This window comes from Convolutriloba macropyga, chromosome 6 (genome assembly GCF_964194025.1).
Source record: "Convolutriloba macropyga chromosome 6, txConMacr16.3, whole genome shotgun sequence".
Lineage (NCBI taxonomy): Eukaryota > Metazoa > Xenacoelomorpha > Acoela > Convolutidae > Convolutriloba > Convolutriloba macropyga.
In genome coordinates this window covers 35114777-35142520 of record NC_134473.1, presented here as the reverse complement: position 1 = coordinate 35142520, position 27744 = coordinate 35114777, and the positions used below count along the sequence as shown (strand labels likewise).

At 37.8% G+C, this 27744-nt stretch overlaps 1 protein-coding gene across 1 annotated transcript; it reads left to right on the top strand.

The window, feature by feature from the left end:
• Positions 1-22: 22 nt before the first annotated feature.
• LOC142341636 (uncharacterized) lies at positions 23-27744 on the top strand. Its single transcript, XM_075392742.1, has 9 exons — positions 23-31; positions 5521-5779; positions 5856-5964; positions 6032-6175; positions 11177-11394; positions 18374-18597; positions 18670-18751; positions 18906-19679; positions 27158-27744. Exons 2-9 carry the CDS (start codon positions 5540-5542, stop codon positions 27599-27601), a joined length of 2235 nt encoding a protein of 744 aa, XP_075248857.1. The 5' UTR covers positions 23-31; positions 5521-5539; the 3' UTR covers positions 27602-27744.

Genomic DNA, 27744 nt, shown 5'->3' with positions numbered 1-27744 from the left:
TATAATATATTGCCTGGATAAACTTATTAAACTTAATAAATAGTGTGTTGTCATGTTTGATAAGATGATAATCCCTATTGTTCCAGCCCGGAACCAGTGAAAAAGGGATGAGATTTTACAACTAAAAGAGTGCCCTTACAATAATTTTACTATTGGCTGACTGCAAGCAAAAGAATTGATTTGTGGAGTTTTTCTTTTTATTTCTTTGCCTGGGGCTCCTTTCAGAGGTCTCTACATTTTTCCGCTTCAAAAAATATTTTGATTTGACGGATTTTTATTGGTGGTCGCAACCTCTAGAACGGAGTCCAGCAATCTCACAAAAGTATCAAATCAGGTGCCGATCAAATTGATAGACTTGCCACACACTTAACTACGTTAGCGAAAAAGTCTTAGAATCTACTGGGAATGCCCGCCAGAAATCGAATTGACGAACAGCACGAATCAATAAATATGCTACTGCAAGAAAAAAACAGACAAAAACTGGAAGTTTCAAAGTATCCTAAATAAAACTAAAGGTACAAAAGGTAAGCTATGGGACAAAGTCTACTTGTGTACTGACTTTCTGAGCAACATCAAAAACCTTTTCAAGAACAAGGTACTGTACAAAATATTCAGTCAAGAAGTACAAGAAGCAGGCAATTTGAACGTTTTCACTTGTAACAACAGGTGCCCTTGTAATTTTGAAGCTTTTGAAGCGGTCCGTGGAACCCACTAATTAAAAAAATCCGTTTTGTTGCAGTTTTGTTTTCCGAGAGAACTGAAGGGTTCTACAGGGAAACAGAGACTGATTCAAAATGTAGTTTCAGTTTTTTACCCTCGGGGATTATAGGTTCTGTAGGTCAAAAAGGCAAATTCGTAGATAAGGCGTGAAAACGATTATCTGTTTCCGATCTTAATAATTCAATCAACAAATTTTAACAAGCAACATGAACCAAATTAATGAGAAAAGCCTGCAACACATGCAAAGAATGATTGAAACCCTCTTACACTTTATCCCATGAGAGGCTGATTGTCAAACTGAAAGGGTTAGGAATTGGTGTTTTATTATTAAAACTCCAGATCCCTTCCGCTTGTGCCCCCAGTACATTATGCGCCCCCAATTATAGAACAGGTTCCACTACAGATTAAATGATCTTGTTAAAATAAGGCACGTTCGTCGGGGAGGGGGTTTGCAAGTAATATGCACCTACTGAGCGGGGGCGCAAACAGTAAAGTTCCAAAACTCCTAGCGTTTTATCTGACGGGTAGATGTCTATAAAATAGAGTAAACCAGCATCTTTTAGATACCAGGGAATTCAATAGCGGTTTCACCTAAGGATCTATCTTAGGGCCGCTGACGTTCTTGGTTTTTTTATGATCTGCCGGAAACACTAAACAAAGTATTTTGGTTCTGCTGACGATATGATTTTGCTTACCCTCAGTAAAAGCATACTTGATCAATCAAGCGCAAAATTATCAACATTTTGTTCGCAAAAGAAAATAGGATCTATTCTGTTTCGCCCCCCCCCCCAGTTTTCTGAGCATATATCTTTTGACCCCCAGCAAAAAATTGGACCGAAAATTTTAGCTGCAAAAGGTGTTCACCGCAGCTACTGAAACAGCAATCGCAACGCCGGCACCACACACTGGTTTGACCGTTCCCGACACTGCACTCATAGATCCTGCAACATCGCACGCGCCCGAAAGTTCCGTCGCCGCACCATCGGATAATTTTTTCCTCTGTATGATTTTTCCGTACCTGACTCTCAGTCGAACAAAAAACACGGACGATGTATCAAACAATAAGACCATCAAGCGTAGAGTGAGTGCATGGCACAGCTGCAACATCTCAGAACTGTTCCGTGAAGCGATTGCAATCCAAAAGAGAATTAATTCAAGGATCAAAAAACAGCACTCTGACCTCAAGATGTTCAATGATTTCATGTCTCGTGGTAAGATCAGTATTGCTATTTGCGTTCTTTTGGATGAGCATAAAGTCAGCGTGCTCGCACCTACCTATCTCAAAGACGGTAGACCAGTCCTCGAGATTTTACGGGACAAACTTCCTGAAGGGCAACCCTTTGAGACCAACTGCATTCAGAGCGAACATCCACGCACGCTTCACTACCACCCCACTGTTTTCGACAAAAATTGAGGCCAGGCTTGTCCAAAAGCATGCAATAAGACTATGGCAGTGCCGGGCCTTCAGGCCTCGATGCCGATGACTGGCGTAGACTATTTTCTGCTTTCGGGCAAACCTCCACGAACCTGTGCAAGCTTGTTGCCAAGTTTGCTAAGAGGCTGGCCACGTCCATAATACCACCGGATGATTTGATTGCATACAATGGTTGTTGACTAGTGGCTCTGGATAAATGTCCAGGTGTGAGACTTTTTGGTAATGGTGAAGTAATGCGTCGCATCACCGGACGCATAATCGCCGACTGCATCAGGCAGGATCTTACATCCCTCGGTGAAAACTTGCCGCTGTGCTTCGGCCAGCAATGCGGCATAGAACCTGCCATACATTCGCTGCGCCATAGTTTTGATGATCCCGAAAACGAAGCAATTCTTCTAATTGATGCCGAAAACCCATTTAACGTGCTCGATAGACGAACAGCATTAGAGAACGTGAAAGCCTTGTTCCCATCTTTGCATGTTGCCTTACAGAATTCCTATAGCCACCCGTCTCATCTCTACATCGGTAAGTCGACCATTCTGTCTCAGGAAGGTACAACACAAGGCGATCCCCTTGCGATTGCACGATGTGGAATTGCAATCCAACCCTTAATAACAAGACTTCAAAATGACTCCTTGACACAAAAATGGTATGCTGATGATGGTAGCGTCGTCAGTAAGTTGAAGGATATCAGGGCACTCTCCGACAAGCTCACTCAGCTTGGTCCCAAGTGCGGATATTTTATCAATTCTCCAAAGTGTCAGTTGATAATTAAGAAAGGAGGCGAGCGCCAGGCGTCACCTGTGTTTGCCGACACAAATGTGGACAACACGCAGGGTGCTCGAGTCCTGGGATTAGTTATCGAAATCTATGAGGCCACTACAATTTTCCTGAAAGATACAGAAATTAAAAACACAAAAAGTTTGGACAGACTTGGTCAATTTGCTCTCACCTCTCCCCCGAATGCCAATACATGTTTGGCGAAGGGGGTTCAACAGAAGTTGAGCCTCCTCTCGCGTACTACACCTTCCACGGACGATGTTTTGGACGAGGTGGAGGAGCAACTTGGCCAAGTCATAGCAAACATTGTCGGCAAGGAAATGATCCAAGAGGGAAGAGAACTTTTTCTCTCCCACTCAGAATGGGTGAGCTTAACATCGCCCTCCCACAAGATCTTCATAAAAATTTTGAGCATTTAATTGAGCTCCCAAGCCCATTGGCGTTCGTCGATAATGATTTATTCGAAATTCAACAATGTGAATTAGAACAAACCAAGATCAGTCTCAGACAGAAAGCAGAAATGCAACGTGAACTCATCTCGAAAAAATCCAGAATTGAAACAATCCACAAGAAATAAAGTATACCAGCCAGCTGGCCTCGGAAAAATGAGCATCTAGCTGGCTTAACGCGCTTCCGTTATCAAAACGTAGTTTTGATCTAACGAAGACTGAGTTCCAGGATGGAATAGCACTTCGCTACACCTGGGAAGTGAAGAACAAGCCAGCCATATGCCCTTGCGAGAAAGAATTTAGCCTCACCCATGCCCTACATTGCGCGAAAGTTGGGTATACGCACCTACGACAAAACGAATCCAGAGACATGTTTGTAAACCCGATGGATGACGTTTGCCACGATGTCCAGATAGAGTCAAAACTTCAGTCGCTCAATGGAGAAAATTTCTCGAATAATTCCACCACTACTGATGATGATGCTCGACTGTACAACAAGGCAAACGGTCTGTGGGGCTCCCGCTTTAATCGCACTTCCTTCGATGTAAAGATTTTCAAACCTCATGTGAAGAGCTGCCCTAAGACCATTAAAGATGCATACAAATATCACGAGAGCATCAAGCGAAATAAGTACGAAAAGTAAATCCCCGAAACTGAATACAGCAGCTTCAGCGCACTGGGTTTTGCTTGCTCGGGCGGTGTTGGGCCATCAGAATCGCGCGTTACGAAACAACTCGCAACCAGCGAAAAACGCGGAGAACCGTACGCCGTTACTATTAGCTACATTCAAACGAAAATCAGCTTCGCATTTCTCAGGAGCTGTGCTTAAGGGGATGTCGCGTCCTGAAGCCTCGTGTTCTTAGTTAGACTTCCATTAGCGCCGTCGTGGAGGAGGGAAGGCTGCACTGAGTACTGACTGTTATATATATTTTATATCCTCTCCACTTGTTAGTTATTTTGTGATTAGGCCGTCTTTACACTGCCTGGAGGGGAACAGCTTGGAGTGCAGCATCCGGCCAATTGCTACTCATCATCCATATTGTCCGACCTACATCCATCGTTGCCGGATGGTGTAAACAGGCCCTTATATATTTTTTTAAAAGTATAGAGTGAATTAAAGAAAGTGTAAATTATGTTGCTCTAACTGGAATTGGTGTGCAGCGTGACTTGGGACTTCTTGTGAGGCATTTTTCAAATCGAAGCGAAATGTGCCAAAAGAATGTCATTGGAAAGCCAAACTAAATGCGTATAAAGGCTACGTCGTACCAATAGCAAACTTTTGCTCCCAAGCCTCGATGCCAAGCATAAAAAATATGCAAGACCTAGAGAAATTCTAGCACACAGCAACAAAATGGGTTTTAGGGGGTTCAAAAGCTACAAAGAACGAACAGTCCAACTCAAGATTCTGCCACTGACTTTGTATTTTGAAATGCATGACCTTGCTGTTCCTTGCGATAACTAGTGGTTGATGCTACATACAGTCCAAACATCTTGAAAACGCACAAATTGCAACCAGACAATGCGGTAGCTGCGAACTTCAAATTAAGAAAATAAGATTAACCCGTGCAGGTGACAATAGAACACAACAATTTCAAATTTTTCACAAAAATCTTCGAGATATGGCCCTAAAGTGAACAAACGAACAATAGGAGAAATATACTGGGAAATTTTCGCGAGCAATTACTCATAACTAAACAATTGCACTTGGAGATTACTATGCAGATGTGGAAATTGCAAATTAATGAGCAAATAGACTAAAACTTATTCAATTTTCAATGGACGAAAAGTGGGTACAAAAGAACCCTAGAGATGAACTAAATTCTTATCTACTGCTACTAAAGTGAAGTGACTACTACTGCTACTCAATAGGAACGAAGAGAAAGTAAAGTGATGGGCTTAAGTAGGCTTATTTCGTGTTTCTGGTACCTTTCACATTTGTGTCGTCAGCTCGGGTCTTTTCCAATGAGAATATAGTCACCTCAGTAGTTGCGGGAATTGGTTTTAAGTTGCAGCCACACCAAGAGTGGGGAAAATTTTAAACGATTCTTCAATTGTTATTGTTTCACACACGTTTTTGCTGGTACATAAATTTATCATCAAAAGTATTTGATGGGTTAATGTTTACACTCAGCATTCTAGATTAAATTTGCACATAATGGTAACTTCTGTCAATCCCAATGCGCCCGTTTCGCGCGCTCAAAACGGCGAAAAGGCGACAGAACCCTCCTTGAATGGAGAACTGACTCCGAACGAGATTGGCATGGAATTCGTCAGGCAGTATTACACATTGATGAATGAGGCACCACAATACTTATATCGACTGTACTCGAAAGAGAGCAAGTTTGTTCACGGCAATATAACTGGCAAACACCAAGTTCCTATTATTGGACAAGAGGTGAGGGCATTCGATTGACGAGGGTGATTTTTAGTGTGCATTCAGGTATTCAAAATTCAATATTTGCTTGTTCTAGAATATCAAAGTTGAAATCGAGCGCCTCAACTTCCAGCATGTCTACACAAAAATACGCCAAGTTGACTGCTACTCGACACTCTATGACCTGCTGATTGTCCTCATCTGTGGTTAGTGTTGAGAAAATTGAAGCGTTTTCACTGCCTGTTATTGGTTGTTAAAGTATCACATTTTTAGGCGATATCTCAATTCTGAAGACTCCTGCCCGACGATTTGCTCAACAAATTGTGTTGGCGCCACAGGGACCTTTAAAGTACTATGTTGTTAACGACATATTCCGATATATTGACGAGGGTGACGATCACGTCGAAAATGAAATGGGTGAGAGATTGGGCTTTTGTGGGTTTTCTTCCGAAACAGAATAGAACGTTACTTTGGAACAGCTGATTGACTCGCAATCAGCACACATTTTTTGCAAAAATTTCAAGATTCAGATTCCCAATTTTCATTCCGATATATCATTGTGTGGACATTTTCTGCACATTTGTGAGGAAACGTCTCGTTCTAGTTAGTCTTGTTTGCAACGGGCGCAGTTTTTAAGAAAGCAGCTGTTGTCTCAAGTATTCCTGTTTTTTGTTAGTTTTGAGGTTCGAATATGGAAATCTCGAGCTTAAGACTTTAGACTCGCCTTCTCTTTTGCCAGGCTGTGATAAATTTTCAAGAACGCGTATTAAAGTATTATTATAGTAAAATTCTCTGTTTAATTTTGTTATGATAATGATTAGTGTTATTATGTAAAATTCTCTGTTAAACTTGCGTACCGGTTTTCAATCGTTTTTCTAATTACTGTCGATGTTCATGCCTTTAGTTGCAATACTGGCAAGACTGATAACGGACTGATCAAAAGTTTTTTGATCATGCGGTGTGTTCAGTGAATGACTTTTTGACTTTAGAAAAATGTTTTGAAAGAACGGTGCATATAGATTGCCGTTTTCAGACGTTTTTTCGTCCATTTGGTTCAATTTTTTAAGTTGTAATTTAGTTTATTTCTAGAAATAGTTGCCAGAGCGTTTCGTAGAGCCTAATAATTCTTTTCAAGTGTAAAATTTGCAAATATTTTTCAATTTTACAGTTGAATTTTGGATTTTTTTCATTGATTTCTTCATTTTTGGATCCTTGAGCGGACTTTTTTCTGGGAAATCAAAGTGTGGCGACGTTCGTTCGACAATACGTGCTTTGAACAACTCTTTTGAATGCGAGGACTTTGTTTTTTAAAATTATACACATACTCATCCCTTTTTCCAATTTTTGTCTTATTTTTCTTTGTTTTTGGTTATAATTAGAAGGAATCGTTTTCGTGTGCACATCATCAAGTGGTTTAATTTCGTGTTATTAAACATTCATTTGTTTTTTGACGTTTGATGTTTAAAAATTCAATGAAAATTTGTTTCTTAATTAGATTTTTAATTTGTTTTAAATAATTTTTTAATGTTTTGACATTTTTTGCAAAGTATTTTAGTTTATCGAGTCACTTATCTTTTTTCAAATTTTTGTTTAGTTAGTAGAATGACTGCGTAAAGTTTTTATAACGCTAACGCATAAAGCTAATATTATACTTATAGATTCAATTTTCACCTATTTTTTTCATTTTGCCTTGTTTTAAGTTTTTATAGTAAATTTTGTGTTCTTCTTGATTAATTGCCTTTGCTAATTTGTGAAGCTGATATTATTTGTACCAGCACTTTTTTTGCTGTTTCGTTTTGATCGACAAATCGGACAAATTTGGCTAAACTCGAGCAACTTTTTGCCGGTTTTTGTATGCTATTTATGGTTTTTGCTGATTTGTTCTGATCTTACGGTTCTCGCTGTAGTTTTTCTTGACTAATGCTTAAGCAATATTTTATAGGTTCTGCTACTATGAGGTGACTCTTCAGGTCTAGACTTGGCAGTTTTCACCAGAATAAGTTTCACAAATTTTTATTTAAGGGTTTTTTGTTCTTGGCAGTTTCCAATAATCTTTTGATATTTCTCTCCTGTGTTTTGGATGAGCGACTGATCTAGCAAACATTTATTAAAATTTTGCGCCGAATAATAGTTGTGAAGAATCTTGAAAGGTAAACATCCTGAATTCTAAATATAAAGTTTAACAATTTTCTTAATTTCTTACAGATCAGTTTTGTTTTCATTTTATTTGTTGTTTATTATTTCTACTTCAAACATTGGGTGGGTGACTGATGTACAAGATAATGTAATTAACATCTTCGCGTTTTAATGCTTTGAAAATTGCATTTAGATTTTGTAGAGTTTTTTTAGAGAATCCATCATCTTTCACTTTCCTCGAGTTTCTCGGTGAACCCATTTTATGAAGTTGTCCGACAACTGCTATTTTTTTGTTGCTAGCTACTTGTATTAGAGGGTTTTTACCAATCGTTTGTTTCGGAGTCTAATCTAAAATTAAATTTTATCAGATGCTGTATCAGTTTTTGTCAGTTAGTTTTCCCATATTTTTCTTCTTTTTTCTAAAATGCTTATTTAGTTATGATTAATGCGCTTTAGGTAAGTACAGATGATCACTTTTCTACTTCGAGTCGTTTCCGGAATTCTTCCGGCTATGTTTTTTAATTCTTCGTCTCCATCGATTTTTCTTTAGACCTGACTTCTTGAGTTGGACTTCTCGATTTCAGTGACTTTTCTGCTTTGCGTCATTTGTTCTGATTTTAGGTAAATTGCGTGACTTACCTCACTCAAAAATTGACCTCTGAAAACACTTAATGAACTTTACTAGTTCATTACTTAATTCATTACTTTGTTCTTTACTTAATGAAAGTTTACTAGTTAAAGAACAATAGTGTGCATCTAAGTAGTGCGAAACGTATATGCCCTAATTCTTGAGTATTAGAGTCCTGAGTTTTTGATTTCTAATTTTAATTTTGGAAAAGTGCTATTAGGGCATTTTCCTTACAGAGCGCATGTGTCTCTGAAAAATGACAGTCCAAATCTAACCAAAAGTTCTAGTGGTCTATTAAAGGACTGGTGGTCAATCTGTCTATCTTATTTCTTTAGTTGTTTCAATTCATGGAAGGCCACACGCGTCTATCGCGGCTATTTTCCGGCAATCTGCCGGCTATTTTTTATCAATGCTTGGTGTGAAAGAAAGTATGTATTCGCTGTGCTATTTAAAAAATGTGTTTACACATTTGAAATTCATTTTTTGTTACACCGGAACAGTAAAGGGAGCGAGGAAGCGATTGGTTTTTGGAAGTGTCTAGCCTCTCTTCCCGCACAACAACACTGTAAGTATTAGCAACCTGATTTACACGTTTAGTTTGGCCAATAGTTTTAACAATTTTTCCAATAGCAAGATGAGCTCTTACAAGTAGAACGTGCTGGAAACGAAATACTTGGCTACATTATCCCGCTGAGGTAAGCGCAGCTCAGAAATGACGTGCCTTGTCCTACTTGAGAGCAAAGGTGTTCTCAAACATGCTGCATTGCTTAAAAATTTTACTTCTCCAAATGATCTATTGCCTGCTTATGTGTTTAAGGACTTCGTTATGCTTTCATCTAATCTTTGCCGGGATCTATTAATGTTTTAACTCCTGGTGTTTTGTCTAATGTTTTTAAAAATTGCGTCATAAGGCCTCTTCTTAAACAAGGCCTAGATTCTGAATCTCTGAAACGTTACCGCCCTTTTACAAATACGCATATTTTTTTCGAAATGGATTGAGAATGTTGTACTTTGTCAGCTTCTGTTTTTCTGAGTTAACCTGAAAAATGGCCTTTTTACCAATATCGGCTTACCGTTTTACTCTGTATTGAAACGTTGCTACTGCTTTACTCGTTATTACGTTCATGAGAAGCTGAAGATAAATGAGGACATTCTTTTATTATAATTGGACCTCAGTAGTGCTTTTGTTACCGTTGAACATCAGCTGCTCCCAGCATTTCCCAGCTGCTCCCAGAAAAAATCTTTTTAAACGGGGACCGTACTTGACTTCTTCCGGAGTTACTTGTTGATTCGGACTGTTTCTGTGGGCATTAATGAAGTCCTCTGGGAAAATAGGTAACTAAAATGCGGTGTACCCCAAGGTTCAATTCTGGGACCTGTTTTGTTCTCCTTTTACCTAACCCCTCTGTATGAATTACTTAGTCCTTTGATGTTCGTTATCATTTTTATTCTGATGACACTCAGTTGTTTCTGGATTTCAATTAAAACAACCCAAAGAGAGACCTTATTTATCGAGAAGTTAGTTATGTTTGAAGAGGTTGAACCTGGTTCTGAATAATGACAAAACAAGCTTCTATTTTTTCAGAGCTAAAATTTATAAATCGGCTGGCTCTTTAATGATAGTACTTTTCTATTGCTGACTGAGGCAAAATTGCTTGGCGCTACGGTCAATTCGAATTGGTCTTTAAAATTTTCTGGAAGTGTTTTTCATCGAGAAGACTCATCTCCGTGAAACAATTTCTCAGATTTGAACAGGGAAAGCAGTTTGTTGTTATCAGAGTGGTGTTGAATTTCGATTATTGTAACTCACTGTGCTATATTGATCAATAAATTGCAGATGTTACAAATTATGGCTGCCCGTTTCATCTTTGGAAACTCCAAATTTACCAGGTAGACAGAATTGCTGAAGAGCCTGCATTGGTTGCCAGTTCGATTCAGGATCAAATAAAGTTTTGGGCTAATTTTCAAGTTTTTGCACGGCAATACACCATTCACCTGATGCAGTTATTCCGTTGGAAATGTTCTCCAAGGATTGGACAAAAATCTTTCAGCTATTATGGAGCCAAGTGCTGGAATAGTCTGCCACAGTGTTTACGAAATGAAAAAGCTAATTTTCAAAAAAAAATACTTGAAAACGCTTTACTTCTGTCAGGCGTTTTGAGTTTATTGCCCACTTTTGAGTTGCTAAAAAGTGGTAAAGCTTTTTATTATTATTAGTATTATTAAAGCTCTGAGTATATTGTTTTGCACTCAATTTAGCGAATTTCTTATTAATTGATCTCAAGTGAACTTTAGCAATTATATTAGTCCTGTTCGTCTTTCCTAATGCAATTTTTTTTCTACCGACTTTTCGACAGATGTTTTTTGTTTGGCCATTTGAGTTTTCTTCAGAAACGGGACAGACAGGTAGAGCCCGGAGAGCATTAAGTCGCTGAACATCTAGCTCTCTTGAGAGCTGTTCTAGTCTCATACAATTCATCCCCCCACATCCGCCAACAAAAAAACTAATGCATTTGACAAAATTTTCAACTATCAACCCATCGCTTGAGATCAATTTGTCCGATCTCATTGTCATGTTTTCGTGGCTGTTGGGCCACAATTGAGCGTCTGTGTGTCACTGTTATTGTTGACTATACGTTAATTGATTGTTTTAGAAACGGAGTCTTCGTCAGAAGGCCCCGAGGAGGACATCAGTCAACAAGTGCAGCAGCCAGCACACAGTCTTGGTGGAACTTCGGAAGGACAGAAGCAATTGCCGCCATCTCATGTCATAAATGACCAGGCACACCACCCACCCACCACCATTATGGAGCATCCATCCGCTTCGGGAGACATTATGCGAACCGATATGATGACCGCAAACTCAACTGAGGTCAGAAAGATTTGTTTTGGAGAATTCCTTTATAAGCTCTACCAATAAAGCACGGCCAGCCACGTAGGACTTAATTCATACCTGATTGTCGTAAGCATACCTTAATTGGGATCTATGTTGTCAAAAGGGCTGATATGGAAAAGAACATAATCATCGCGGCAGTATTACCTCAATTTTTTGGCGGACGAACTTTTTTGCAATGAAGAGCCAATGAAGGCTAATAGTGATTAGCCAGGTAAAATGGGAATAGCTGAATCTGCATGTAGTAGTAGTAGTAGTAGTAGTAGAGGGTCTTGTTTCTCCACCTCTTCTGGACACAGAGGTAGGTTGTATTCATGATCTCAGGATGCATGAACCTGATTGATTTCCAAAGTTCATAAAAGATTTTTCTCGTTACATATTGACACATGTACATCAATTTTGGTACAACTATTTATAGTTTAGGTTAGTTGGAATGATACATTTATAAATAAGATCTTGTCTAACAGATAAAACGACATCGATGTAAGGAACAGCTGAGATGGAATTTAAAAAGGTGTAATAAGGTGTAAAAGGATGGAATAAAAGTGCTTTTCAACTATCCCGATAATCGTGAAAAAACAAAATAGTAAAACATAGCTGTAAAAGTCCCGAGTACATTACAAATACAAGAAAAAAAATATTGAACTGATTTTAAGTATCTTTCCAGCAACAACAAGTTTTGATAGTCAACAAAACATAACCGTACATTCACAAAAATAAGCAAATAATCAGCGAAAATAAAATGAAAATTTTCCCCCAAAATAGTGTTTCAAGCATTAAACCAAAATCAGTATTATAACTGTTAACACTGTGTTAGTTACAAAACACGAGAAAAATTGAGAAATTTGGAAGACATTAGAACCTTTTTAATAATTCGTGGCAACAAAGTAAAAAAATCTCAAAACTACGTGTTTAAAATTTTCACCAGAGCCTGATGCTTAATGTTAGAATTCATAAAACAATAAAACATTTTATCTTAATTCCATTTGGAGAAAAGGTGACATAAACAATAATTTGAGGAACGATTTAAAAAATATTTAATTAAAAAAATATATGGCTATGTCAATACAAATTTCAACTAAAACAAACCATTAAATGGATTGATGTTTGCCGAATTAGAACGCCGATGAGATCCGTTATTGTTGATACCAATTGGTTGACTACAAAAAGTAGCAAAAACTCTAACCTCCGAAATTTGTCATGTACCTAGTTCCGGCCCTGCTGATCCACAATCTTGTCTCAATTGTCTACCAAATGAAGCAGAAATAGTTTTATTCAAAGAAGTAGTTCATATTTTGTTTAATAGCCGCACAGCGATAGCTGGGGTTTTGATTGGCCTTCTCTTGGTTTTTTTTATTTCGTCATGTTTTTTGTTACGACCATATGACGTCACAGCCACTTTTGTTCATTCGTTCATGCAATTTCAACTAAATTGCATATGTGACGTCATTTTTCGCTCTTAGTGAAGCGAATTTTTTGTTCATGCGCGTGATTAAATTTTTGGTCACACTTGACTTACCTCACTCTCAAAAATGACTTCCTCACTTTGAAAATGACTTTTATTACTTTAATTCAAAGAGATAAGGTCAAATGGGTGTGTGTCACTCTAAATGAAGGTTATTTGAGATCAGCTAATAGAGGCAGCAATAACTTATACAGATTTTTAATCAAAATTTAACAGATCAGCCTTCAATGAAAAGACGAATTTTTTTGTTCTGTCTTACTGTTTTTTTAGACGGCCGATATACGAATCTATTGCGGCTATTTTCTGGCAATCTGCGAGCTATGTTATTAATTGCTCTCAAACGAAGTTTGTAGCAATTATATTAGTCCTGTTGGTCTTTTTTAATAGCCGCAAAGCGATAGCTGAGGCTATTCTTGGTTTTTTACAATTCAAAGAATTTGAATTGTATTTTTTTTAAGATCTGTTCACACATTTTCATGATTTTTGAAGTCAAATTGGAGTAGTGATTTTGGTCACGCCGAAACAGGAAGTGGAGCGAAAAAGCGAGTGGTTTTGCGGCGTGAAATTTTTTCGCTCTAAATTTAAAGTAGAGTGAGAAAACGGTGTTTGAACAAAATTTCGCTTTCTCGCTAGTGGTTTTTCGTTCACATGCGGCAATTTCATTTTGATTTTTACAGTTTTTTCAATTTTTTGGATCAGATTTTTTTCTAAATGGTTTTCCCAATCCATTCATAGTCCGTTCTTGGTCTAGTTTTCTGTTTAGTCAATAGAAATTCTTTGAATTGTACGCCAGGACTTGTCCTGCTATGTTTTTTTCATTTATTTCGTCGTCAAGATTTTTGTTGCGACCGTATGATGTCACAACCACTTTAAATCTGCTTTTTGTTCATTTGTTCATGCAATTTCAACTGAATTGCGTGCTTGACCTTTCTCACTCTTAGTGGAGCTAGTTTTGTTCATTCGCGTGATTAAAATTTTAGTCACACGTGACTTACCTCATTCTTAAAAGTGACTTCCTCACTCTGAAATCGACTTTTCTTTGCCTTAATTCAAAGAGATGAGGTCAAATGAGTGCTTGTCACTCTTATTGAAGGTTTTTTAAGAGCAGCTAATAGAAACATCAATAAGTTATACAGTTTCTTCAAAATTTAATCAAAATTTAACATCTCTGCCCTTTATGAAAAGAGTAAGTTTATTTTTTGGTCTGTTTTTTTACCTTCTCTTTGAGACTACAGATCTATGAAGCTATTGCGGCTATTTTCTGGTAATTTACCAGCTGTTTTTGCGATTCTTCGCTTGACCGACTTTTCGTCTGACCCATTTGACTTTTTGTCCTCAAAATTGAATAAACAAGTTGCGCCCAGGGGGCACTAGGTTCTCCTAGAGCCTCTCAGCTCAATAGTCTCAAAGTATGCGATTCATAGAAACTGTTTTGGAGACTTATACTTATGGTGTGAAGGTGGGTTCTTATAGGTTGACCCCCATACCCTCCCCCACCCACAACTATGCTCCTACCGCTGCGCTCACCTGACACCTGTTCAATTAAGCTAAAGCTAGCATCGCTAAATTGTAGCTAGCTACTGACGAAGCCAACGGCTCGCTGGTCGTTTGAAAGAAATTCCCTCCGACGTTAGTCGGTTTTGTTTTACAGTTTGACAGGTTCTTAAAAAAAGTATAGACGTCTATACAAAATAGGGTTTACACCAGTGAGATCAAATTGCTTTTAGCACAGGAATACACACTCGAAAAAGCCAACAGAAAAAATGAAATCAACTCTAAGAAGCAATTTTTTCAAGTGAATAACTAATTTTAACCAAAAAGAGGGAAATCTAAAAACCGATAACCAAATTTAAGTATCTTTCAATTAAAATTGGCCTCTATTTAATTTCGATTAGATTCTAAATTTTCAAATAGGACAATTAAGTGATTTCAGAAATTTTTTTATAAACGTTCAAAAAAATGACTTCTTACCTCAAATTCAAATTAAGAATGCACAACTCAAAGAGAAGTTACGCAAGCTATGTAAGTCACGATTGAGGTAAGTTTTATTTGCCCTTGGAACCGAATAAACGATTGTTCTGCCAAAATAGTTATCAATGAACATTAACACACATGTGAAAAAATACTGAATAAAATTGTAAGTTACTGAATGAAACTGCATAATGCAATATCTTTGAAATGTTTTCTGGAAGAACCAAACACAATTTCAGTAAATTTCTAAAAAATATCCACAAAATCTGTGACAAGCAATTAATTGAAGAAATTAAGATTCAGATATGTCTCATTTTTGAATTATAAAAGAAATTGGATAGATTGAAGGGCAAGATAACACATAAAAAACAACGAAATCGGTCTAAACTAAAAAATTTTTTAGTTTTGAAAAAAATATTCATTAAAACTATAATCAATGAAATCCTGACTGTTCATAAAATTTTTGATTACTCATTACCCAGACTGCAACAAAGTTGCCGATGTGACGACTAAAGTGAATAATAAGATGTTCACTAAAACAAGTGGTTTCAATGTAATCAGTTCCATGTTTGTCAACATTTGGAAAAGAAACAATTACAGCCTCACGAATAATTTTTGAAAATTTGAAACTAAGGATAAGCAGAGATGTTTGAGTATGAAGCAGCAAGGACGTCTTGTTAATATAAAGAATCTACAATTCGACAAAACAACTTTGGGCAAATTTTCAATAATATTATTGGAACAATGTTTAAAGTATTTTGCTGTGAAATGTGAAGATTCAGAAATTTCAATTATGCTTCATGAGAAAAACAGTTGGTCTTGTAGGCAATCAGATTAATTGATAAGTTCAATTGGTTAAACAACCAATTTTAATCAAAAAACCACTTTTGTGAAAAATTCAATATAGACGAAGCTGAAAATTTCTCCCTTTGCAAAATTAGCTGGCGACATTTTAATATCTATGATAAGCAATCAATTGAAAAGGAAACTTAGATTCAGATGCGCCTCGTTATTGACTTATCAAGGCTTTAATAAATGATAATGAAGGTCAGGACAAAAATAACGGAACAGATCAGAACTCAAATCTGACTCACACTTTTTGAAAATACTACAAAGTGTTCCGTCATGAAAACCATTAGAAATAAACTCAGGGTATTGAACGAACTTCTTTTATTCTTAAATGAAATCGGGGAGACCTTTCATTACTCAGACTCGGACAAAACTACAAAAAGATCGAGATTCAAAACTCAAAAATTCACAGAAACTGTAAACTGAAAACATTTTTTCAATGAGCTTCAATGAGACCTGGCAGTATTGGGGCTCAATAAGAAAACGACATAGAAGACAAAGAAAGGGCAAAAATTGCAGAATTTAATTGGAAACTTTTTATTGCCCACAGACCACTTCAGACGATAGCAAATATTCAACATGAGAACAAATACATGGTAATTAGTGTACTTCGCCAGAAAGTCTCAAATCCGAAATCTCGAAGTTCGCGTATAATTTTGTAAAAGGTCAAAAGTGGAAACCAAATCAGTATTAAGAGTGAAGTATTCAACAAGTTTTTGACGTTGAAAACTACTCGAAAAAGACAAACTTTTGAATAAACTTTTTAATTTCACACTCTACACTTGAAGAGCTTTCCTTTGAGGCCACTCATAGACAATTATATCGATCGGCCAAAATTGACAGCAAAGCAATAGGACAAGCTCTGAACTACAGTATCCAGAACTGAATTAACTAGTGACTCGACAATTGTTAGCAACGTGAAACTAAGAAACTAAAATCCCGGACTCCAAATGCCCAAAATGATCAGAAATCTGAAATCAATTACAACATTTTTTCTCCGAGATTTGTTGTTTTAAAACTCCCTAAAAATAGCAAAAATGCTTGAAAATATTCACGGTGCGTCCCTTCATTAAGTACATAATGCAACAACCTCGTGGGAATCAATGACAAACAGAGCAAAAAAGAGGAAAAAATTGAAGAAAATGTGCAAAAATCAGAAGCTCAGAAAACCAGTGGCGCCAAAGTGAGGTAACCTCATAACAATGAGTCAAAACGATTAACCACAACATATCATAAAAATAGAAAAGTAATAAAATACTCTTTAGCAGTTCTAATGAGCTGAAAAAGGACAATGGAACTACAAATGAAGGCATGATTCACAAACTCCAACCTTTTACAATCAAAAAGTATCTCAGTGGATTAAATTGCTAGCTAAAAAGTAAAACCAATAAACTGACTGAATTAACGCCAAACTGCAAGTATTTTTTGTTGTTTTTCAGACAGCGATTAAGACCACAAGAAAAAACACGTAACATCAACAAATCAACTTTTTCCGAAAATTAGGTGTCAAAATCTCAAAAACGATTGCTATGAACTAATAAGCTAAGCCACTAATTAGATTAACTTGTTTTAGAAACCAAATGAACCTGCCGCAAATGAGATTAATTGATGAAACATAATAAGTACAATGAATGCTAACAAGTCTAGAAAAATCTATAAAATTTCAATTTAGTTATCTTTAAAAACCGAAGTGACTTGTCATTAGGGAGGTTGAAAGATAAGACCACAAATTGAGCAATAAAAACTCAAAAATTTGGTAATATTTCCTGGAAACAATGAAAGTCAAAGCCATGAAGAATTGGCTTTGAACTGAAGCAATTAATTCAATAAAATTAATTATTTTCAGCAACCTTTGAGACCTGGCCCCGATCAGATTAAACAAATCAACAAAAAGTGCAACAAATACTCTCAAAACGCAAACAAATTGACACCGTTTATCATTTCTAAGGTCATGAAAACCACTAGCCTAAAACTCAAACACTTAATTAGGTCCATTTATGCTTTATTCGCAACCATTTATACTGTCATTCAAGATACTAGGTGAGAAGACAACAGAAATAATAAAGATGCGGAAACCAGGTTTTCAATATTTTTTTTGACAAATAGCGTGGAAGCAAAAAAAGCATTAGCTGCATGTCGATAAGTTCAATGAGCTGCCAATAGGCGCCATTAGAGCACAAACTTATCACATTAAAAGAACGCAAGAGAAGAAAGACTGAGAACCGCGGTCAAATTGCTTCACCTCGAAAAATTCGGCTTTCAAAAACATAAAATTTTTATCAAATGCCAATCTCTTTAATGCTCCATCGTGATTGAAATCACCACTCTATTCTCTAAGTTGACTTCTCAATATCATGAAAAAACCGAAAAGTGTGAAAAGAAAAGACAGCACAACATTACAATCCAAATACTTTGGATTGTAAAAAAAGACGGTTGAGCATATAGTTCCTCCCAAAAGTGGGATCGGAACGATAAAACAAAAACTATACTCAAACATTATGTGCGAACGCAGATTAGCTATCCTGCTTGTTAACAGAAAATCTATTGGATGGCCATGTCTGCAGATGCTGTGTCTGAATTTTCATTCGGAGTTGTTGATGAGGTACTCCTCATTTGGACTTTCCTGAGATGATTTAATTCTGACCCATACAATCTTTACACAAATTGTTGTAGGTGCTGCCTCTGGATCCCAACGTTGCGTCGGCTGGCATGCGAGTTGTTGCTCAGGAACCGGGATCCCTCAGTAGCACTCCTCAACTGGACGAGAATGTGATGCAGTCCATGGGAACAGGAGCAACTGGACCGCAAGTGCCTATGATGCCGGGAGGCCAGATTCATCACGTGGGACAATCAGGGGGAGAATCTGTCATGAACAGCTTTGGAAATGTTGCTCATCCGTGAGTCACCTGTAGATACCGTTTTGATTTCAATTAAGAAATTGACTTTCTTCGACATGACTTAATGTTTAGTGATGCACATATGCAACCTGCTATGCATGGATCTGCTGACTCGAATGGTGTTGTCGAGCAAACTTCCTTCATGCCACAGAAGGTAGCTATTTTATAATGCCAAAAACCGACGGTAAAGCAACATTTCCTCCTCTTGGTCTAAGCAACTATTTCAAATGTACTCTGCTTTTCTTTAGCGTTTAGCAGTTTCTCGAATAGTTAATGTGTTTGCCATTACTGATTGATTCCATGTTTAGAAGCCTCAGCAAACGGAAGAGTTGTTTGACCAAGCTTCTACTGAGGTACAACTCTCAACCTCAGATACTGCCGGTCAGCCAGACGAATCAGCAGCACACTTTAATTCTGCTGAAAACTCCTCGGATGTTGGTGCTTCTTACCAGCACCAGCCTGTTAATGATACGGGTATCAAAACCTGGGCAAGTATCACTGGAGCTGTGGGTGCTTCTCCAGTGAAAAAGCCTCAGTCTGATTCCAGAGCAGGGAACAATCAACATGCAGCACCTCCCCAGCAACAGTTCCAAGTTCAACATGCCTCCAATGAAAGCTTTGGTCCTTCCTCGCACCCAAAACCACCGCGAAATCCAGGTGGTGGGAAGAACTTTCACGCTCATGGGGATGTCAACTTGATATCGCCTCCAAACGAGCCTCGGGGATCCAGTGATCGAAGATCTGGAGGACGGAGCTCTGGACCACAGTTCGGTGCAGGACATTCTGGAAGTCAGCAGTCTTCATCGCAACAGATGAACATAGGTACTTTCCCTCCTAAAAGCGAATCACCTGGCGCAAAATTTCAAGGCTACGGAAATAGTGGAGGAAATCAGTCATTTAACCGAGGTGGTCCACCGATGAGTGGGAGTTTCGGTGGTCCTGGCAGTTTCCAAGGGATTCCAGACGAGTGGCAGATTTTTGTTGGGAACCTTCCGCCTGATGTGAGCAACGAGGAGCTAAGGAGACGTTTTGGAGAATTTGGAACTGTGATTGATGTGAGGATAAGCAGAGGAGGAGCAGTGGTGAGTAAATTATCTGATCTGGGCTAAACAAGTAATTAGAAGCAGTCGATCTTCCCGAAACATATCTGAACAAAAATCAGCTCTTTATTTCTGGAATTATTGTTCCGACCCTCTTGAGGGTGGAGGAACTATATACTCAACTGGGTTTTTTTTGTTCCGTGAATTTTCGCCGCTCGATATATTCATCGTAGAGAGTTGAGACTGGTATCATTAGAAAGCTCGTCCAGCGTAGAATATGGAATTAAAAAGATTTTTTTAATTTTCGTTTTCTACAGGGAGTTATCGAGGTTTAAACTTCTGAGAAAAGAAGAGTGAATTCACGTTGTTTTTATTCACATTTTCCGAAATTTTTGTCTAAATTTTCGTCAATTTTGCTAAAGTTTGTTATATTTTTTAAGAATAGTGTCGTTGATTTTATTTTTGAAGACGAACAAGCATTGTTGATTGTTTTGATTTAATTTTTTTGGTCAAAAAATCTGGATAAACATTTCAAAATTTAGACTTTTTCATCAAAAACAGCACGAAATAAGCTAATTTAGTCCACTTTGATTAAATTTGCCGACAGTACATCCCCAAACAACACTCAAAAAATCTTTGTAGACTCAGAGGGGGGCTATTTCTACTTCAGAGTCCGCTGAGAGTGCACTGTAGTTAAAACCTTTCCGTTTTTTGCCAACTTTACTCGTTGATTATCAAAAATGCAGAATTTATTTTGAGTTTTCAACTAACAAATTATCTATATCTACAACATTCGAAAAATCAGTTATTCCTAAGGGACAATAAGTATTATTAGGGCTTGTTTTTGGCCATTCTAGGACTGTTACAATCCAAAAAAAATCGGGTTTTAATCAGTCGGCCTTTTAAAAAAAAAGACTTTTTTTTAATAATAAAAAACAGAACATATCAAATCAAAGCTCAGGAGTGATAGGTCCAACCGATTTGCTTGTTAAGCAGCTCCAAGTTAATGCATTAAGTTTTTTAATTGAAAATTTATGGTAGTTTCTTTAAAAATAATTGACCTTTTAATAAATAATGGCTTAATTAACTTTTTCTCTACTTTTTTTCTTAATTTGTACAACCTCCAGCTTAATGTCAGCAAAAAACGACCGCTTCTTCTTTCTACTTATTTAACATTTATTCTCAGTTGCAGTTTTAAGCCTGAAATTATTGTTTTCTGGCTTTGATACCACAAGATTTCAGATTTTTTTGTTTTGATATTTGCCAGTTTTTCACGTTTTCTAATTTTGTCACATTATCACATTTTTGACGGTTCTCATGTCACCTCATTAGCATTCAGAATAAGGAACAATTGAACATATTAAAATTCTGAAAGATATACATCATTGTTTTAACGGCCTCGACTACTCTTTCTTGAAGAAATCAATTGAATTTTTTAGTTTTGTCTCTAACTGTCATTTATACTTTGTCATTCCGGTCGTATGAAATTTCCTGTATAGTGATAGCTTTCATTGGCTTTTCATAGAAGAGTAGAAGAACCGATATTCTGATATTAGTAGATAGCTGATGGCTTTCATGACGATCCAAACAATCGTTTTCCAAAATTTAAAAAAAAATTTTTCAACTTCGCAATTTTGTTCTTTTTATGTTTAATTGCTCTCAAACGAAGTTTGTAGCAATTATATTAGTCCTGTTGGTCTTTTTTTTATGCCATTTTTCGCTTGACCGATTTTTCGTCTGACGCTCTTGACTTTTCGTCCTCAAAAACGGGATAAACAGGTAGCGCCCAGCGGGCATTAAGTGCTCTTAGAGCCTTTCAGCTCTGTTTGAGCTCACTGTTTTGGAGACTTAAACTTATACTTATGGTGTGAAGGGCGGTTCTGAGAGGTTGAGAACCCCCCCCCCCGTTGACCCCCATCCCCACCGCGCTGTTGCCCCCCCCCCCCAACCCAGTGTTGCCCCCAGCGCACCCCCCCCCCCCCCCCCCGTGGCTACTGACGAAGCCAACCGCTCGCCGGTCGTTTGAGAGCAATTCGCCCGACGTTAGTCGGTTATGTTTCTTTTTGTTACCTAATCTCGTTAGTTAACTACAGGTCAGATATAACATTATGGGTGTCAAAGGAATAAGAGGGATTGGTGTCCCAAAATCTTTTAAAGAATTTGTTATGACCTTACTGTCTTCGACACCGGTTTTTCACAAAAAAAAAGTAAACTAATGTGATTTTTGTCATATTTGACGTTCTTTTTGTAGATGCAAGGAATATTCTGGATAATTACAGGTCTCGAGGGCTTTTTTTTGAATAAACGACCCTATTTAAATAGCTCTTTTTGTTATTAATGCCTTTCATGACATTAAATGTAATTTTGTTTCGAAAAAAATTACAAACTTTAGCACTTCGCTTTTTTGTTTGCTTGTTACCTAGTCTTACTAATGAATAGCCACGTACTAAATAATAGCTGTTTGAAGAAGGCGCAATCAAATGTATTTTGAGTGCCAAAAATTGGCTTGACGGTTTTGACAGCGTTTTCTGGCAAGTTTCAATTGAAATTTTGTTTATTCTTTGTTGTTCTTTTTAGCCGCTTTAAAAAATGAATAAGGACAGGTCCTAACGCCCTTCTATAGAAGTAGTGGAAATCGTAAATTTGTGGTAATATTAATTGATTCATAATGGTATTTATTACTTTGAAGTTAACTGTTTCAAAAAAATAAGTTAATTTTTTTACTTTACTGTTTTTGTTCTTTCTTGTATAATTGTTACCAAACCTTTTTATGGACTGGTCGCATATGTTTTCTGGGGATTTATAAGTTATTTTTGTTTAGTTTTGGGTTTATCTGACGGTATTCTGATTTTGTTATTAAATTTAGTTTTTAAGAGGGACATAAATTTTTTGATGTAATTAATGTTTGTTGTTGTTGTTGTTTGATTTTGCTTTTCGTCTTGACTCGCTTTCTTAATATTGACATATTACAGCAATCTAATGCATCAACTTTTACTCCACTGAGTTATTTGCTTTGGAGGCTATCTTATCGTTGATACAGAATTTTTTGAAAAAGACTTGGGCTTTTTTGGGAATCGCAAAAAATAATTTTTGGGTTCTTCTATCTGTTCCTCATTTGGTAGACAATTATGCCAAATTTGTGGTTGGGCGGGGTCGGAACCTTATGTGCCATCGCACATTACCGAGCCGCCTTGTTATCTCAGTACCTTTAAACCTGATGGAAAATTGGGTGAGAATTTGGAATCAACCAGAATTTTATCTTCATATTTTATTACAATTCATAACTTATTAATTGCTCTCGAACGAAGTTTGTAACAATTATTAAAAGCCGCTGTCAGCTTATCAACGACTATTATTTAGGCTCTCTCCTTTTTACAATTCAAAGAATATGAATTGCAATGGGGCGCTATCTTTTATAATTGCCCTCAAACGAAGTTCGTAGCAATTATATTTGTCCTGTGGTCTTTTTAATGCAATTTTTGCGTCCCCGATTCTTCGTCTGAGCCATTTGACTTTTTGTCCTCAAAAATGGGATAAACGGAGGGCATTAAGCTCTCTTGTAGCCATAAGCCTCACTATACTTTAAGAATGCGATTCACCAAAACCGTCTTAAGGAGACAATTTTTAAGGAGACAATTCGTAATCTTAAAACCCTTAATCCCACCCCCTCACGCCATTAGCCCCCCCCCCCAGCACTACCATTGTCCACCCTAGTGCACCTGTCGATATTAACCCCCTCTCATCTAGCCTTGGCCGCCCTACCTTTTATAAAAGGGGCCCTTCCCCCTCATGCTAGCATCCAAAGCCCCAACTGGCTACTATCGAGGCCCAAATATCATTTGAGAGCAATTCGCCCGACGTTAGTCGGTTATGCTTTTAAGATCTGTTCATACAATTTCTTGATTTTTGAAGTCAAATTGAAGTAATTAGTTTGGTGATGCCGAAATGAAGCCAAAACGCAAGCAAGTAGTCTTGCAGCGTCCATTTTTTTCTGCTCTACTTTCAAATTGGAGTGGGAAAACTGTGTTTTATGGTTTTTGCTTACATTCGGCATTTTGACACTGATTTTTACTGTTTTGTTTTGATTTTTTGAATATGATTTTATTTCTAAATGGTGTTCCTAGTCCTTTCATGGTTATCCTCTAGGTATAATTTTTTGTCTAGTTGAAATGTTTTTGAATTGTGTCAGGATCTGTCCTGCAATGTTTCGATTTTTTAACAGCTCAGCTTCTCAGCCGGCTATTATAATGCTCCTATTTTTTTTAACATACTTAACCTCATTTTACCGCCTTTTCGAATCTATTATAGTTTTGTAGGCTCGTTTCATTCTTTACTCCTGCTAAAAGTGTTTTTAAACAGCAGTTACTCGGCAAAGCAATCTAAAATGGAAGGACTCAAAACGAAATCCGAAATAGAAAAAAGATGAACCCATAAAGCCCAATTTTAGATGCCCACTACTTGAACTTTGTTGTAAGTCTTAGTTGACTTCCTTTATAGTTGCGTGATGATTTCCTTAAATGAAGTATTAAATATCCTTAAATAATTGATATAATTTGGTTCATATTTGAATAGTTCTCAAGGGCAGTTTTGGCCCGTTTTTCCACCTAGGACAGTAACCTCTAGTTTGTTTGTTTTAAAAACAACCGCAGAATGAGAGATTTGTGATAAACATTACGTACCACAAAGTCTTATAGTTTCCTCAGGTTTGAATTTACCTTTTGAAGATGAATTTGCATAATTGGTAAATACTGTAAAAAGAAGTTACTTACTTGGTGAAATAATTATGTTGATGAAGTAGGTGCTAATACGAAGTTGTAATTGTACTCAACCAACATCAAGAAACGCACAGAAGCCAGAAATTGCCCAACTTGAGGATCAGTAAACATATACAATAGACTTGAGGTACGAAACTGCGGAATTAGCGATCACCAGAACACCGGAGAACCAGTCTGATAGCCAGTTGAAAATTTCTTAATATCTTGTAAAACTTCTTATTCTTTCTCGGAATTCTTTTATAAAAGGGGCCCTTCCCCCCTAATGCTAGCATCCAAAGCCCCAACTGGCTACTACCGAGGCCCAAATATCATTTGAGAGCAATTCACCCGACGTTAGTCGGTTATGCTTTTAGGATCTGTTCATACAATTTTACGATTTTTGAAGTCAAATTAAAGTAATTAGTTTGGTGATGCGGAAATGAAGCCAAAGACCAAGCACGTAGTTTTGCAGCGTCAGTTTTTTTCTGCTCCACTTTCAAAATGGAGTCGGAAAACTGTATTTTAGGGTTTTTGCTGACATGCGGCATTTTGACATTGTTTTTTACTGTTTTGTTTTGATTTTTTGAATCTGATTTTCTAAATGGTGTTTCTAATCCTTTCATAGTTATTCTCTAGGTATAATTTTGTTGTTTAGTTGAAAGTTATAGCAGTGCAAAAAGCTATTAAACCACAAGTTGACCAGTGGATATATCATGCATTCGGACCGCTCATATAAAGGCTATTACTCTATAACAACCATAATGTCTTTGAAATCGCGATTTCTAGCTAAATACTCTGAATATAACACTAATGAATTTTGGCATTGATTTTAATCCCCTGCATCCTCTCATTAATAAACAGGAGTGTGCATAACCACGAAATCGAATCCAAGTAGTTCGCACTTCAAAATTGTTTTCTATAAAACAATCAATTTTATCATGGTTTTTCTGTTCCTTCAATCCCCATTGGTGTTTTGGGAATCAAAGGCGGTTATTTTCCAGCGATCTGCTGGGTATGTTTTGTAAATTCTTTCTACCAGGTTTTTCGTTTTACAATCACAATTTTCACGTTTGACTCTTGACTTACCTGCATGGATTTTAATTGCAACTGCATGGATTTTTATTTCGTTCACTCATTGAATTACGCAATGTAGTGATCACGGTCATTGTCAAAAGAGCAAAATCAATAGAAACGATAATGCCATGTAACAGTGCAGTAGGTTATCAAAGTTCATTAGAGCTGACGTTAGTGTTAAGCTTAATAGCCTTAATTTAGAAGCTGAATTAAGTTTTCGAATCTAGCTGAAACTACTCAACGAATTGCAATACTCTCTGAGACTGAGGAGAAATATTGTCAATTTTTATCACTTCTTTTTTCTGTTTATTTGTTTTCAAACGAAGTTTGTAGCAATTATGTTAGTCCTGTGGGTCTTTTTTAGGCGTTTTTTCGCTGGACCAATTTTTTGTCTGACCCATTTGACTTTTTCGTCCTCAGAACGGGATAAACAGGTGACGCCCACCTCACTTCAATCCCCCATCCCTGCCATTGTTCAGAACGGAAAGGCCCGTGAAGCCAAACGCCCCCTTCCCACTGACCCCCCCCCCCCCCCCCCCGCCCCGTGGCGCTCACCTCACGCCCCATCACTTGAGCTAAAGCTAGCCTCACAAAACCGTGGCTAGCTACTGACGAAGCCAACTGCTCGCTGGTTTTATGAGAGCATTTCGCCCGACGTTAGTCAGTTAGTACGTGTTTTAATCCCGATATGCTCTTTATATATTTATCCCGATATGGCTCTTTATTTCATTAGCCCTGTTGTTTTTATGCGACTTTTCGCTTGACAGATTTTTCATCTCACGCTTTTGACTGACTCTTCGTCCTCTAAAACGGGATAAACAGATAACGCACGGAGGTTTTTTTGATCTTTTACAGCCGTACGGCCTAGCAGTCTCTAAGAATGCGATTCATCAAAACTTTTTTAAGGGGACAATTTCTGGTGTTAAGGGCGGTTCTTAGTCTTAAAAAGTTTGACATCACTTCAGTCAAAGCTTTCAACACCCAAACCTTTCACCCCTCCCCCTCTGTCCTCTAACACCCCCCCCCGCCCGTCCACCCTACTCAACCTACCGATTTGGTCCCCCTCTCTCGTCCATCCCTCCCAACGCCCCACGTCGCTTGACCGCTCACCCACATCTAAGCTCTAGCTGAGTACTACCGAAGGCAACCGCTCGCCGATCGTTTGAGAGCAATTCGCCCGACGTTAGACGGTTGTTTTTTTTAATTCGTAACGTTTTACAATAAGCCCTAAATAATTCTTCTTGAACGAAGTTTAAAGCAGTTATGGTAAACTTGTGTCTTTTTTATGCAAAATTTTCGATTCATCATTTTGAGTTTTTGTCTAGACTTGTCTATGACTTCATGAGTGAATTTTTTAGACTTAAGTTCTTCTTTTTGAGAACTTCACTGGTTGGTAGAAGGGATTGTGAACGAACGGAAATCTAAGCCTTTGTAACTCAGGTGCAAAGATAGCAGGCTGCGAACCTGGAGGTACGGGTTCGAGACCCACTGTAGAAATTTTGCACCCATATAACATTTCTAAGCTACGCCCCCTCTAAATTAAGTTGCCCTTGTCTGTCGTTCGAGAGCAATGCATCCCACGTGAGTCGATTTATATTTGGTTTTAACTGCAGTGGCAAATGTCACATTTGCCTGTTAAGGTCGACTATAACTGAAAAGAACGCAACCAACTGAATATACTTATTGTTTTAGCCGTTTGGTTTTGTTGCGTTCGATGGTCCCGCGCCAGTCCAAAAAATACTCGAAAAGACTCAAGGTCCAGATCGACAGACTCTGTTCTTGAGAAATGAGAAGCACCGGATCAACATCGAGGAAAAGAAACCGCGTGGAGTCGGAGGTGGCAGTGGAGGCGGACGTTCCGGTGGTGGGAGGTTTCCATCTGGGGGTGGCGGACCTTCTGGTAAATCCTCCGGACCTCGGGAAGGTGGCGGTGGAAGCAACAGCAAGTTTTTTAAATCTGGTCCTGGACCTTCGAGTGGCGGTGGATCTGGAAAAGGGGGACCCGGGGGTGCACCAGGAAACAAAGGAGGTGCACAGAACTCGAACAACAACAGCAATGCTAATTATATCAATAACAGTCACCAAATGCAGAACAGTTTTCAACAAGGTTCCGGAAACCCTGGCGGGAGGCGATAACAGTGAATTGAATGTTGTTTGTTCACTCCATCATTGAAAATGAAAAACTATCTCAAACCTTTTTTCAGTCGTTTAAAACTGTAAAAAGTAACAATTTTTGGCTAACACTACTACAGCATTGTAGTTTCTATCGATCTTCTGTT